The 14,964-nt window shown below is 38.2% G+C and overlaps 2 protein-coding genes across 9 annotated transcripts; one reads left to right on the top strand and one right to left on the bottom strand.

Annotated features, from left to right (window-relative positions):
* On the top strand, positions 1–2,580 carry LOC127806845 (probable anion transporter 5). 8 transcript variants are annotated; one of them, XM_052344441.1, is made up of 4 exons: positions 1–180; positions 266–363; positions 659–835; positions 952–2,580. In XM_052344441.1, exon 4 carries the CDS (start codon positions 975–977, stop codon positions 2,154–2,156), a length of 1,182 nt encoding a protein of 393 aa, XP_052200401.1. In that variant the 5' UTR covers positions 1–180; positions 266–363; positions 659–835; positions 952–974; the 3' UTR covers positions 2,157–2,580. The 8 variants fall into 8 exon arrangements, with proteins under 8 accessions (XP_052200401.1, XP_052200355.1, XP_052200385.1 ...); XM_052344395.1 differs by having other exon boundaries at positions 287–363; positions 659–2,580; XM_052344425.1 differs by having other exon boundaries at positions 287–381; positions 659–2,580.
* A 1,021-nt stretch (positions 2,581–3,601) lies between these two features.
* LOC127806837 (pheophorbide a oxygenase, chloroplastic) lies at positions 3,602–13,822 on the bottom strand. The gene is made up of 7 exons (XM_052344376.1): positions 12,941–13,822; positions 12,586–12,821; positions 12,273–12,399; positions 10,614–10,750; positions 9,509–9,668; positions 5,995–6,273; positions 3,602–4,105 (listed from the first exon to the last, which is right to left on the bottom strand). Exons 1-7 carry the CDS (start codon positions 13,406–13,408, stop codon positions 3,851–3,853), a joined length of 1,662 nt encoding a protein of 553 aa, XP_052200336.1. The 5' UTR covers positions 13,409–13,822; the 3' UTR covers positions 3,602–3,850.
* Positions 13,823–14,964: the final 1,142 nt, after the last annotated feature.

The raw sequence follows: 14,964 nt of genomic DNA, 5'->3' as shown, positions 1-14,964 counted from the left end.
CCCCCCCCCCCCATTTCGTTACGTTTAGGGTTTTTCTTAATTCGTCTTCTGCGAATCCCGTCGTACAAGGCAACAACTGGGTGCCTCAGTATTTGACCAAATTCAATCTGGGGCCGGGCCATTGAGTGTTCTCGCCGTCATTTGGGGATCTAGGGCAGGCAGAAATCTGGCAATTTTAAGGTGAGTTTAGATTTTATAACGATCAATAATCTACTCTGTTTCGCTGTTTGCTTTCGATGATGAATGCTTTGGTGCTTCATTTCAGTTATTGAATAAATTATTTCAGTTCCCTGAAGTGTACGTCAGTTTGAGGGACTCTGGAGATGTTCATTTCTCGAGTTTGTACGCTTGTAAAGAGAAGATGTAAGCCTTGCGAGATCTGTAATTCTTCGGTTCCCTTTGCCTCGAGCAATCTATGCCTTGAAATAGATTTTCGTATTCTTATTCCTTCACTGTTTCTTCATTGATTCAGTATCTCTTAACTTTGTGTGTGTGTGGGCGCGCGTGTGTGAGAGTGAGAGAAAGAAAGAGAGCGGCATTTGTCATATTCTGGAGTGCGGGTCTTTTTTGTTATTCAGAACTGAGGGTTTTATTTTTATTGTTCTTTCACCATAGCAGGACTCATTGAATGTACCGATCTCTCTACATTTTGTTCCAGGTTCTGCCAACACAGTGGTGACTACTTGAATGCACAAATGTGGGTGCTATATTTTCCTTCTGAAGGGATTGATAATTGATAAAAAGCTTATGCGCTAGATAGCAGATTCATTCATAGAGAAGCACCAAACGGGACCTAATTTATGTGATTTTGGTTTGAGGAATAAAGAATGGGAAGGTTAAGTTTTCCAAAGCGCTATGTGATTGTCATTCTGACTTTCATCTGCACTTGTGTGTGCTACATAGAACGTGTGGGCTTCTCAATTGCGTACACTTTTGCTGCTGATGCTGCAGGGGTAAACCAATCAAGTAAAGGCATGATACTTTCGACATTCTATTGTGGTTATGCCTGTTCACAAGTGCCTGGTGGGTGGGCAGCACAGAAGATAGGGGGAAGACGTGTTCTGCTTCTTTCATTTGTATTATGGTCTCTCACCTGTACTTTAGTTCCTCTAGATCCAACTCGGCCCATGGTTTTGGTGATAGCTCGTTTACTTGTGGGGGTGGCTCAAGGGTTCATCTTCCCATCCATTCACACAGTCCTAGCTCAATGGGTTCCACCCCATGAGAGATCAAGGTCTGTTTCTCTCACAATGTCTGGAATGTATTTTGGGGCAGCTGCGGGGATGCTTGTTCTTCCCAGCTTGGTGAAGTTCAAGGGTCCCCAGTCTGTATTTCCCGCTGAAGCAGCTTTGGGAGCCATGTGGTCTGTACTTTGGTTCAGATGTGCAAGTGATCCACCTCGTTCTGAGCACCCAAAAGCAACTGCTGCTGGTTTTGGGGAATCATTGTTGCCAACTAAAGGGATTCAGAAAGTTAAAGTGGAGAATGGAGGTCATTCTCTGAAAAGCGCTCAAATCCCATGGAAGAGGATTATCCTCAGCCTATCAGTTTGGGCAATTGTTGTGAATAATTTTACTTTTCACTACGCCTTATATGTGTTGATGAACTGGTTGCCTACATATTTTGAACTGGGGCTCCAGCTCAGTCTTCAGGAAATGGGTTCTTCTAAGATGATGCCGTATCTGAACATGTTTATATTCTCAAATATTGGTGGGGTGATTGCTGATCATTTGATCACAAGGAGAATCTTGTCTGTGAATAAGACCAGAAAGATCTTGAATACTGTTGGATTTATGGTGTCTGCTTTTGCATTGATGGCAATTCCGCTCTTCAGAACATCTGGTGGGGCTGTGTTTTGCTCTTCCGTGGCTCTTGGTTTTCTAGCCTTGGGTAGAGCTGGGTTTGCAGTAAATCACATGGATATTGCCCCAAGATATGCTGGCATTGTGATGGGAGTTTCAAATACAGCCGGTACATTAGCTGGCATTATTGGGGTTGATTTTACTGGCCGGCTGCTTGAAGCTGCTAAAACTGCTGATTTGGATCTTTCAAATCCAGAGAGCTGGAGATCAGTATTCTGCATCCCAGGGTTGCTTTGCATCTTTAGTTCTATTGTATTTTTACTATTCTCAACTGGAGAGAGAATTTTTGACTGAGATAAGCTTGTTTTACTGTGGCCAGTCCCCACAAAGAAGTAATTGCCATTGCTGGTTGACGATTTAAGATGCAGATAAGAGTTTTAGTGTAGCCCTTTTACGATTCAGTATCTCAATGCATAACGCAGGGATGCATTATTCAGCTGAACTGCCTTAGCCTGGAAAGACCCATTGATTCCCTTAGTATAGTTGAGCTGCCATTTGGCTATTTGGAAATTATTCTGAGATTGTCACGTGCCTCAGTTGAAGCTTGTTCATCCGATTTTTGGATTTGTATACCCATTTTTTCCAGCATACTTGTCTAGCTGTGTATCACATTCAAATGAATGGGGTGGCCTTGAATAATTAAATCATTTCAGATGTCTTAACTTACGTTTTTCCCGTTTATCAAAGGCAATGATTTCTTTCCCTCTAAACATCAGGACAAAATGTCATGAGTATGTGATCCATGGGTCTCCTAGTCGTTTGATATTGCAGTTGGGAGCATAAACTGACGATGTAGATCATGACCATATGTATAATGAACTGATCCTATGACGCATGCATTGCATGTGAAATGAAGTAACAATTAATCCCATAGAGCTGTTAAGCAAACAGGTTGTCCGTGCCTGAAACAGAACCAGCCTAATAAGCATAGCCCAATCTATATATATAGACCACCAAAATCCTAGATAGCGTCTCTAACCCCAAGTTCACCCCTCATCAGCCCTTCAAGGAACATGGCCAATGGGAAGTTTACTCATTCAAATGTAACGTTTACACTTTACCCTGAAAAACCGGAAAAGATATTTCTGGAATAAGAGTGTGCTACCTGACTTGCGAATGGACAAGGTAATTAACTTTGATTCAAAATCTTATGCGAAGTTCAAATTTTATGCTGTACGGAGTTTTGGATCATGGACTTTCAGAAAAAAGTAGAAGAAAATGCGTCAGTGTTCCTCATTTATACGAGCATAGAGCATACTAAATGTGGTGTTGCATAGCATGCATATATGGTTATTGATACCACGCACATACAGGTAAAAACCCAAAAATTTGAATGAGGTTATAATTTGATGTTGCATTCTGGGCATCTTGGGATTCTATGTAACTTGCTTGACACTAGCATGTGCATATGAATGTAATAGTTTGGTGAAGTGTTGCTTTCTTAACTACCAAAATAAATGATGGTTACAGTGACGTCTCAATTTTTTTTATCAATTCAGTGAAGTCCAGATTGATGGTATCGAGCACCGTTCATTCTACACACTCACCAGCTCTTCTGGTTTGAGGTTGAGGTGGCCTAGTGGTATGTTGGGAAAATGGTGGCATGGCTTCCTAGCGTTGTAGATTCCATCAACCATACATATTGACTAATGATGCTAACAGCTGGACTGACTAGCAAGGTCCAATCCATATATGGAGGTGTATTGATCATTGTTGGTTTCAACCATATAATAACTTAGTTGAAAACAGAAAACTCCATATCAATTGATAGTCAACTATACCATACATACGATACGACCTTGATTACGTCATTCCTCAATACTAATCCATAGGAAGTATGAAACACTGTCAAAAAAGAAAAATCAATACGCAACTACCAAAACTAAGCTGTAAAAATTCTCACAATTTGCTCTACTTTCTATACGAATAATTTGTACATCCTAATACATACACTTTCAATGGCAACCTGGGGCCAGCTCTCTGTGAAATTAATCAATTTCAGCATGTATATAATCAACAAACTCGAAATTCTTCTCAAGTTCATGGATCACATAAGCCGAAGCAGCACTTATAATTGCGACAGCAGCCAAAACAAGCCGCAATTGCATATTTGAAGGGACCCCGGCCGTTGCAGAGCAGAGAACGACTACACCAAGTAAGAACTTCTGCAATGTCTGAAAGGTTGAGTAAGCTTTTCTACACGAGGAACACTTCAGAGTGTGCTGCTCATATCTATCCAACATCTGAGACGGCAACAGGCAAATTTTAAGCACAATTTTGGAAAGAGGTACAGAGCATTGAAACATATGTGCATGCTTTCACAATCAGATCCATGGTCCTTTAAACCACATTACAGTCCAATAGTTCATTTCCTGAATGGAATATGTTTTGCTTTAATGCATGTTCTTTAAAGCAACAAAAACCCAGCACTTGACTAACCATCCAAACTCAAAAAGCCGTGTGTACTCACTTGAGCAATGTCTTCCCCCGGAAAAAAAAAAAAAAACTGGGAATACTAACAAGTACTCAGTTCAACATTAAGAAGCATTTATAGATGTAGAAAATTTGGATATATAGCCATGTGATATGGACATGATATGATAGAATGGAAATTTTCATGAAAGAGATCTGGATACATACAAGGAAAAACATGACAAAAACAAATATATTTTTATATACCATGGTAAAGATGATACCCTTAAAAAAATTTTGCACACAAAATGCAACCAGAATTTATTGTGATGCTACATTTACAATTATAAGCTACTATGACATGATCTTTATTTCCAATGAATCAATAAGGAGACAGCATCACTATGGCTAAGTTTACATATAAAGAGTAGTTCCTAAATGAAAACAAAAATTTTAGATTCATATGTTGGGAAATAAGAACCAACAGTACAATGTTTGTTGTGTTCATTCACAGGTAAAATGATTATTATGAGTATTCAAAAATGCATCAGAAAGGGATTGACAGGTAAATTTTAACAACTGAAGTACAACTATGCAATGAAAGCAGAAATCATAGACTCGGCTGAGGAAAGCAAAAAGGGAAATAGAATGTGGGCTCATTAAGATGGCTTCCACCAACTCCAGCACAAATATCTAGTGTTCTATTATGTAGAGTTAGTGATTATTAATGTGATCTTGCTTTTCTAATTCTTCTCTTCTGTATCCTTTGGCCTTTCCTTCCTGGCTTTGAACCATGACACAGGAAGTGGTTTCAATAGATTTGATAGTCCTTCCTCTTTTAACTCCATAATTGCTCTCATTACAGCTTTTCTCCCTCATTAAAAAAAAAAAAAAAAAATTGTAGCTGATATGAGATGAGATGAGAAGAGAATGTTGTAGATGTGCAGCCTTACAAGAAAGGACAAAATAAAAAACCAGATCATATGCAATAAGGAGTGACACCCATTGAAGATAAAATGCAAGAACCATGATTAGATTAAGATGATTTGGACATGTGAGAAGAAAACCGTTAGAAGCACCTATAAGATTAATGGATAAAATGGAGAATGTTCGAAACAAAAAAGGGAAAGGAAAAGCAAAAAAAGACAAAAAAAAAAATTGGTGGGAAACCTTATATGATATAGGATATTGTCTGGGATAAAGATGGATGGTGGTCTAGTATTCATATATCCGACCCCACATAGTGGGATTGAGGCTTCAGATTGTTGCTGTTTCATTTTTTAAAATTGTGCCAAGACTGGAAAGGTGTCATACGATGTCCAAAGCAAGCCATGTTCCCTAAAAGATAAGAAAAATAATAGGAAATATGGATGTATGCACAATTCAGGAAACAGCTTCTTTGCTAAATAAGGGCACAGCTCCATACACTTGATTTTTCCTAGAGCCTGCAATGAGAGATGCTTGCGCACTAAGTTCACCTCTTTTGTAATGGATGCATGCACGACAATTACTCTGGCTGAAGTGTCATATAGGCACTCATAACACTCTTAAATGCCTTTCCAGGTTCATTAGTACATAAACCCAACTGATTCCAACTCTCCTTTTTAGATTGGTGGTTTAAGCACCCTTGGACAATAATTTGTTAGAGGAGATTTTATAATTCAATCTCATAATTTAATTGGAATGGAGGTCAGGAAGCACAGCTAAATCCCAACGGTACCTGATGTTTGGATAGGACAGTAGATGGCAATGGTTGCTGGTCAGTGGTGCCAAACCACTCAGGTTGGTTATTACCATGCCGCCTAAGCCAATTTCTAAATGCCAAGACGAAACGATCTGCTTGTGTGGGTATAAATGTTATTGTGGCATACTGCTTGTTGACATCAGCAGAACCCTCCTTTGACTTTGAAAGGAATGTCTTCTCTTGACCTTGAAGCACAATCATGTCACCATCATATACCTTGTTGGAAGTCCAATGTTCATGCCATCTGGGAACAACCTGTCATTATCGCAAAGTCAGAAATATACAAGACTTCCTGATAGATTGCAATTAAAAAAAAATGAAGCTTGACTAAATATATTCCAGAATTGATTTCTATAGCTCCTCCAGTGGCAAAGAATGGAAGCCTCCAATTTTGAAAGGTAAGTTTACTAAGATGTTTCAGAAGCCTGAAGTAGGATCTAGGACGCTGGATGGGAAGCATGGGATAATAAAAGAAAAGAGGAAAAAATCATGCTTTGTTACCACACAAGCAAGATCCTCCGGAAGCCACATGATAAAATCTTAGCCATAATGGTTCGATAAAACCCACTTAAACCCAGCATATAAATTTTAGACCCTAAGGACAAGATAAAAACTATAAAAACTTGACTGGAATTGCCATTGCCTTTTAACTAATTTTTACCAGTGTTACAATATTTGGCTTCCTGCACATTTAAAACCTGGACTATTTGTTCATATTTGTGTTAGTCATGTTTGTACGAGTTCCCACATGTGTACTCTATGTTTCTTGCAGGTTTCCAATGTCAGGAGGTCTGGTTGTAGAAATGACAATTCCAACCTAGAGCATAGCATCTTCAATGCATGCACAAACACCATATGTGATCAACACAAAATAACCAAAATCTGCCAGCGAACATTCTCAATCACAGTCTATTTGGTAGTTGAAAAGATGCATATGGTAGCAAAAGTTAGGAGACATCAAACTGGTGTTCTCCTTTTATAGAATAGTATAGATGTCGAAAGATTAATGCACAGGTTTACATCACATGAATAATTGTCATATTAAATTTAGCCATTATTTTCTAACATTTTTTTAAGTTTTTTTTTTCTACCAACATCAAAATCAAAATCAAACCATGTCCTTTCTTGGCCACAAATATTTTTCCATTACTTTTGATTACATTGTTTGACTCATATATCTCATCATCTTTATCTCTATCAAGAATCTTCAACCATATTAAAGCACCTAGTCATTCCTTACATAACAAGAAGCAAAGAATTGGTGTACTTCAGAAGGATATTGGGCAATCAACTTATAGAAGATTGGCGTTGTGTAGATGCCCAGCTGGAAGGTCGATGAAACAGGAATTCCTTATATAGCCACCAATATATCATGGACATGGATAAGACTATATATTTGTCATGCTGAAAAGCCCCAGAAATTAAGGCTCAACAGGGGAAAAGAGTGCTGAAATACATGATGTCTTGTCTAGCATATGTTCTCATAAGAATCTCTATGGAATGCCATAGGGAAGCCATTCCACTGACCCCACACCCCTTATTAATCTCTCTCCCTGTCCCTGTTAAGTAGAAGGTATGGTACCTATTGGTATTGCATATCGGTAGTCAATAAATTCATATAAAAAGTTCATAATAACTATCACTAAATTCATATAAAAAGTTTATAATAACTAAGAAGATTGTTTATAGTAAAAAATATCAGTAAATCTATAATATTTACTAATATCAGTAAAAAAATTATAAAAAATAAATTAAAAATATTCGAATACTCCATTTCACATTAGGACAATGATATTGTTGCAGAAATTTTTGTACAAAAAACAAAAAAAAATACCATCACACGCAAAAAGGGAGCAGATCTTAAGATTAAAAGCCTCCTGTTATCATCATGCAAGACATATAAATTTAGATCTAGCTAAGGATGAGACATTAAGATTAAAAAATAAAAGTAAAAGAAATGTGCTCAAACCAAAATATGTAGATCTAGGACAAATTTATCTTTCCCATATCTGTTGATATATACCAAAAAAAAAAACACTTTTGGAATTTACAATATTACTAATATCAGTAAATAAATTTATAAAATATTCATATAAATCTTTAATAATAGGAAAGCAAGAACTGTTGACAATAATGTGGTGGCTAGTGGTGATGTTTTGGAATGAGTTGGGTTAAAAAAAAAAAGAAAAGAAAAGGTTGTCTATGTGAGAGGAGAAGTGAGGGTCAGGGATTGAGAGGGTTGACTGCACGGCACCAAGGGAGTGAGGCTTAAATGAGAGGGGGAAATGAAGCTATAGGGGAGAGGAGAATAAGCACAAGAAGAAGAAAAGAGGAGAGAAACAGAGGCATTTGGGTTCGGTAAACCCTCATCTGCAATGGAGAGAAGAAGAAGAGAGTGCTACCTGGCAATGTTGCTGACATGAGAGGAAATTTGTGTGAAAGAGAGACTTAATAGAAGGATTATGTTGTGAAAGAATGCCTCGGCAGCTGATAAGCTGCTGAAACAGGTTCAAATAGATAGCTTTCAAAGCTATCTCTTAGCTGGTTTGTTAGAGAAAATTTAGCAGATAAGGATTAATTTAAAACTCCTAAAGTTTAGCCTATGTTTTTGAATTATTTGATTAGTCTTAGCTGCAGTTTGTTTTGATAATTATCTCCTATAGTTGAGGAAGTATTTGAATAGATTGTTAGATAAGGATGACTTGTGTATTTAAAACAATCTTTTGAACTCAATAAGTGAGGAAATCTTCTTCCGTTCCATGCTTTTAAGTTTCAGCTGAAATTCCTCTATCTTTTCCTTCTTCTTTGCTATCTGTTCTTAGCTCAATTATTTACAAAACCAACAGATTATTATATATAAAAATAATAAAAAACGGATTCCAAATTGTATGCTGGTACCCAATGGACCAACCTGTCCCCCTCTTTTACAAAATTTTGATACGCATGACCTGGTCTGCAGAAGGTATGTGTTGGGACGGTATGTATTTACATCTCTAATCATAGACACATTTAGACTTCTACAAACTAAAGACTAAACTAATGTCCGCAAATAAGCCCATGCACTGACATTCAGACTCTTCCCAATGTAGTGGCCATAGCTTGTAGAAGAAGTTGATCACAGTCTGGCACACATATACAGTTCAAAATCAAACTAGTAAAAGAAAAGAGCTTCTTCTCTGGCACCTCTACTCTGCTGAACCAGCACAGCTATGAGAAGTCATAGGGGAGAGAGATATGTAACTTCACTATCTCATATATCAACAACAACTATTTTAGGCTATAATGGATACTTATACTGTTAAATTGAACACAGTACAGCTTACTAGGAAGATAAAAGTTAAAAACAGTAAGACTACCACTACATTATGAATAAACAAGATTGAAGGTCAGATCATGCTGAAGAGGAAGATCAACTGGATTGATCTAAATCATGCACCTACATTTCTTTAATTTATTGCAAAATTTTAAGAAACAAGTGAGAAGTACTTACTTGCCACCATGCAGGACCTGGCATTGTGAACTGGAAAAAATTTCGAGCACTACAAACAATTGAACGGGTCTTTCCAGGGGCCATTGGCACATTGAAGGAACAAATCCATATTACCCATTTTTGATCACCCACAAGAGGAAGCTTTGTGTCAATTTCTATTCTGAAAAGACCACAAAGATTTAGAAGGTTGACTAATATAGCAGACAGCACAACAAGCTATGGATTTACAAAGCCACCAAAGAAACATCACTTTTTTCTTAGATAAGAAACAAAATATATGAACAGCAAGCACCTTCTAAACATCATTGATGCATAATTCTTGCATAAGAGCATGTAAAGAACAGAAACCTCTTCCATGATCAAATATAAAGGGCGTCCCTAGTGCACAAGGCTCTCTACTTTTAAAATAAAAAACTTAGTTCCCACGTGGGAGTAAAAAATTAAAGTTTCTTATAAGTATATCAACAAAGCATACCTGGTAGCTTTTTTTTCTTTTTTTTTAAGAAGTAATAACTCATACTTAGTAGCTTTTACCAAACAAAGATTGTTCAGAATGTTAGGGTTCCCTTCTTCTCCGCCCAGATTGCTTCATTTTTGGAGTAAGCATAATCAAGGAGGAGAAGCCTGAGAAGATAGCTATACTTATGCCATCTTATGCTATCTACTGAAAGGGGGAATGAACCAATCCATAAATAAAAAGATAATTTGTCTAGCAATGTTGTTATATAGGGTGACCTGAAGTGTTAACCCTCAAAGGATTTTCCTGCCAATGTAGAGAATTGCCCTTTGGATATGGCCATGGATAAAGATAGGTATAGATGAATGCAGCCAACCCCTCAGGTATTAAGGCTTGTGATTGTTTTGTTGTAGTTGTAGTTACAAATGAGTTCATAGGGCTTCTTGTCCATAGGTTGCAGCCCTTTAAGCTATAAATAAATGCCAAACTTCTTAAGGGACCAAAGAATTGCATTAGAGCCTCATTTGGCCATAAGACAGATTAAACGATCAAGTCTTTGACTTGCATTTGGCCAGGAAACACAATTCACAGGCAGGAGAGCTGCACACTTATGTACAAATTTATACTAATCAGCAAAAACGGACTTACTTATTCATGTAATAACAAGGAGCAATGAATTTAGCACTGATTTTTGGATTATCATCATTTGATCCAGTGAAGCCCCAGGGGCCAGTAGACTCCATTTTAAAGGGCAAAGGTTTTGCTCTATCCCTCCTTCCAGTAACCTGCAAAATGGCCCAGCAAAGCCCCAACAGCAGCAGCCTTATTTCAGATTATGTAGTAACTAAGCACGTGCATAACCACAAACAAATAAATAATACTTTAGATAAGTTAATTACTGGAAAATAAGTTCCTACAGACTTGATACCTTGTTCATAAATGTAATTGTAACAACAATTGCAAATGAGTAACTTAATCCCCCTAAATCCATTAACCTCTAGCATAAACAAGAACTAAAAATCACCTAGGCATGAATATTTGCGACTATTATATGGGAACATACTAAAAAAGTACAATTTGACTCTTGGAGGAGGAAAAAAGGAACTACAAAAATACAAAATCTCTACATTGTTTTGCTAGATCTTCTAAACTTATGGGTAGAAGAGAGCTGATCCATGCAAAGACCTCAAAGCCCCATCCATTCTTTCATCAGAAGGTTTTCCCAACAGGGAAAACCAGTTTGAGATCCGCATGAACAGACTACAATGCTCTAGATTTATGGCTTGCCCTACCACGTTCCATCTTACTAATAATTTGTGATATCCAAATCACTAATTCGATTTATTGTGTAAAGCTTTCAGTCATATGCAAGTATTTTGTTTTTTTGGTCATGTCTTAGTATTTAGGAATTTAGCATTCTTCCTGCATGTATCACTCATAAAAGATGGCATGTTTGATATCCCATTTTATTTATTTATTTTTTATGTTGAGAGGCAAAATAAAATGATTTAGTACATTAGCTGCAAAATTTTAGTACATATAATCAGTGGAAAGCAGCTATATTTACTGCATTTGACCATGCCATGTTGGAAATAGGGACCACAGCCATCAATCTCATACCAGGCAGTGTACCATAGTTTTATTCATAAAATTTAACCTATATAAATAACTACTTTATACTACCATTCAATATAAGTTAATAATATAACAATACATGCTGGGCTGGTCTGTGTGCACGGATCCATAGGGGGCTTAGTTGGCAAAGCTTGGAACCCCTCCACTAAAAAAAAAAAAAAGGAAGCAGCTTTGAGCAAGCATCTAGCATTATAAATTATTGGATGGCACCAGTAGGAAAAACCCAAAACCTAACCAAAAACTTCAAAAGGTTAACCCCAAAATTTATAAACCAACCCAAAGTTGCAGACTCATACGTAACATACGAAAACGGCCAAAAATTCTTGTATGATCGGCGTGTTCCGTGTCAAGGTGGGAGATCCATATGTTACTCAACAATACGGTCATAGGATTCTTTCGTGGTCTGCATGTTCCACGCCAACTTCAAAATATACTAATTAAGTTTGCTTGTTTCTAGAACCTTTATGCATTTTCTGGTCCTTGTAGCATCTGAGTAATGTAATTAACTAAGTACTAGATATTTGACCAAGTGACTTAACATTAGAAAATAATATCTCTTTCCTACTCAGGAAAATTTAATATTTTAATACCAAACTCCCAAAGTTTCGGTTCTTTTAGTAGCAGAAACTAATCAGATACAAGACCAAATTGCTTAGATACAAGTATCTTCACCTTGTGATGAGCAAAATCAATGTGGGAGGGATCAGAGACATTCTCCATGAGAGTATCATAACCGTAAAACAAATCGCGCTGAATTGTGACTGTTGAAAACTCAGGCTTCTCAAAGTCATCAGGCAACCTAAACAATTCACCAAGAGCAACAGCATAGCAATAAAATACTCAAAACTCGTGCATTCTCATTTAACATATGTAATCAACAAACAATTAAACTATTCATTACTTCATTTACCTTCCAAATATATAAACCGATAGATATTATGCCTAAGTAAACAAACTAAAGAATACATAGGAAAAAACACATTACATGGGGGGTTTGGTGGCTCTTGATCTCTCCCAGCCATTCTCGTCAGGCCAAACAAAGAGCAGACCTTGAGACACCAAGGTCGGAAACCTGGTTGCACAGGCTCTCGGAGATCGAACTGCCCGAGCTTCTGGGCCTTCCGTTGAAGCCTGAGGGATCCGAGTACAAGATCCGCACCCGTCAAAGGACCACCCGTGGTATGAACACTGCAAATGCCCGTTTTCATCTATCCTACCTTCCTAAAAGAAACGAAATCCACTCTGTCAGCCCAAAAAGAAAAAGGAGCATCGAAATTCACAAAATGAGTCCAAGAAACCCTAATTAAGAAAGGTGGAGGAAGTTGAATCGAGAGGCGTACAGAGAGAGGAGCGAGTCGGTGGGGGCACTTGTCGTCGAAGGCGACCCACTGGGAGGAGGACCGGTCGAACCAGAGGACGAGATCGAGGTTGAGGAGCTGGAATGGAGTGGGAAGGTCCAGATCAAGGTCTTCGACGAGGGAGACGGGGTACCAATGATCTCTCCAAGAGAACCTGGAAGACGAGCTCTCCTCTTCATCTTCTACCTCGACTTGTGCTACTGGGTCGGATATAGATTCGTCCGATGGTTGCTGTTGTTGTTCAGTAGTGGTAGGTGAGGTCGGCGTGGGAGGAGCGGCCACACGCGGCAGGGAGAGGGACGGCCGCCGGCGTGTCAGAGGCGAGGCTGAGGTTTTCCCGGGACGAAGAAAGAGAGAATTCCGGAGAGCAAGTGTCGCCGGGGGCAGGGGCGGGGGCGGGAGAGGGGTCGCGGTTGAAATAGGTGAGGTTGAGAGGGGAAGAACAGCCATATGTTAATGAATTAGAATTCAGCCTTTATGATTTGCTTATTAGATAAAAGAAAATGCTATTGGTACATCATAATTTATATATACAAAGGATACCAATAGCATGGTGCTTACATAAAAATCAATTTGGAATGTCAGAGACAGAGAGAGAGAGAAAGAAGGTTTCAGTTTGCGTGCAAGCTTCCTAGAGGAGGAGGATGGATGGATGGATGGATGGATGGGTGGGCTCAGAATTTCTTTCTTTCTTTCTGGAAGCGACAAAACAGAGAAAACGAAGAAGAAGAAGAAGTCGGAAGCGAGGCGACTCAGGAACTTCTCCATTTCCTCCTTCCGGGTCCCACTCTCACTCACCACCCCACCGTTGTCCGCTCTCTCAACTCATCCGCCACGTTCACATAACCATTGATGAAGACGAAAGCTGTTGGTTGCATGCGATCAACAGGGTTCATCAATTTGGGTAACTTATATTTGAAACCATTGCGCCTTAACTACGATCGTTAAAAGCCGCAGAATAAATATATTTTTTATTTTTAAATATAAAATATTAATAACTATTTTTGAAGTTTAGCATAATTATAAAAAGTATTTTTATTTTTTTAAAATAATAATAATAATAATAATAATAATAATCGCTTTTATTATTAAACAAATAGATCAAATGACTACTTTATCTTTATTTTTTTTATTTCTCTATCTTCTAGTGCTTTCTCAAATATTAAAAATAATTTGCACAATTATCCTAAACTTAAGAGAATACCGAGTGTAATTTTTCTTTTTAAATAAATAAAATATATTATATTTAGTTCGCCTTATCTTTGTAGCTTCAAAACACTCTTATATTAGATAAAAATAAGAAACAAAAAGTACAGAGTATCTAAAAATAAAATACATTTATTACAATTAATATTACCCTAAATCGATCGACGCGGTTAAAAACCGTTTGACTGGGTAATGGTTTGGTTCGGAGAAAAACCGAACACTGTTTCAATGGGTATGATTTGGTTATGGTTTTCACTAAAACCAAAACAAAATCCGAACCGAAACTGAATCGAATGGTGGGTAACCGAATCGAACCGAATATATATATAATATATTATAAACAATCCCGCCCACCTGAGACTAGCCCACCATAACTCAATTGCCTTGCTTGCAAACCCTTTTCCCCTTCTCTTCTCCTTCATCTCTCAACCTCACTCTCACTCTCTCTCACCCTCGCTGCCTCTCGCTCGTCCGCCCGCCCTCGCCCTTGCTCTCTGCATGTCTCTTGCTCTCGCTCGCCCTCGCTAGATCTCTCTTGCTCTTGCTAGGGCTCGACCCTGCTCTCGTTTGCCCTCAATCTCTCTCACATTTTATGCCTCATTTCTCTTGCTCCTCCGCGCGAGCTCGCCAATCGCCTTCACTCTCTACATCTCTCTTGCTCTCACTCGCCCTCGCTAGATCTCTCTTGCTCTCGCTAGGGCTCGGCCTCTCTTACTCTCGCTCACCCTCGATCTCTCTCACCTTCGCTGCCTCTCGCTCTCTGCTTCATCTCTCTTCATATTAATTTATTTTTTATATTT

The sequence above is a fragment of the Diospyros lotus genome, chromosome 1, assembly GCF_014633365.1.
Source record: "Diospyros lotus cultivar Yz01 chromosome 1, ASM1463336v1, whole genome shotgun sequence".
In the NCBI taxonomy this organism is placed as follows: domain Eukaryota; kingdom Viridiplantae; phylum Streptophyta; class Magnoliopsida; order Ericales; family Ebenaceae; genus Diospyros; species Diospyros lotus.
The sequence above is the reverse complement of the archived record's forward strand: the minus strand, read 5'-3'. Positions and strand labels throughout refer to the sequence as shown.

What these genes read in the sequence shown, in the direction of transcription:
- LOC127806845 (XM_052344404.1), top strand. Translation starts at nt 828, where the DNA reads ATGGGAAGGTTAAGTTTTCCAAAGCGCTATGTGATTGTCATTCTGACT.
- LOC127806837 (XM_052344376.1), bottom strand. Translation starts at nt 13,408, where the DNA reads ATGGCTGTTCTTCCCCTCTCAACCTCACCTATTTCAACCGCGACCCCT. An exon ending in AGAGCCACCAAACCCCCCAT is followed by an intron (nt 12,400 to 12,585) that starts GTAATGTGTTTT and finishes TGAATTGTTTAG; the next exon opens with GTTGCCTGATGACTTTGAGA. An exon ending in CAGGTCCTGCATGGTGGCAA is followed by an intron (nt 6,274 to 9,508) that starts GTAAGTACTTCT and finishes CGATAATGACAG; the next exon opens with GTTGTTCCCAGATGGCATGA.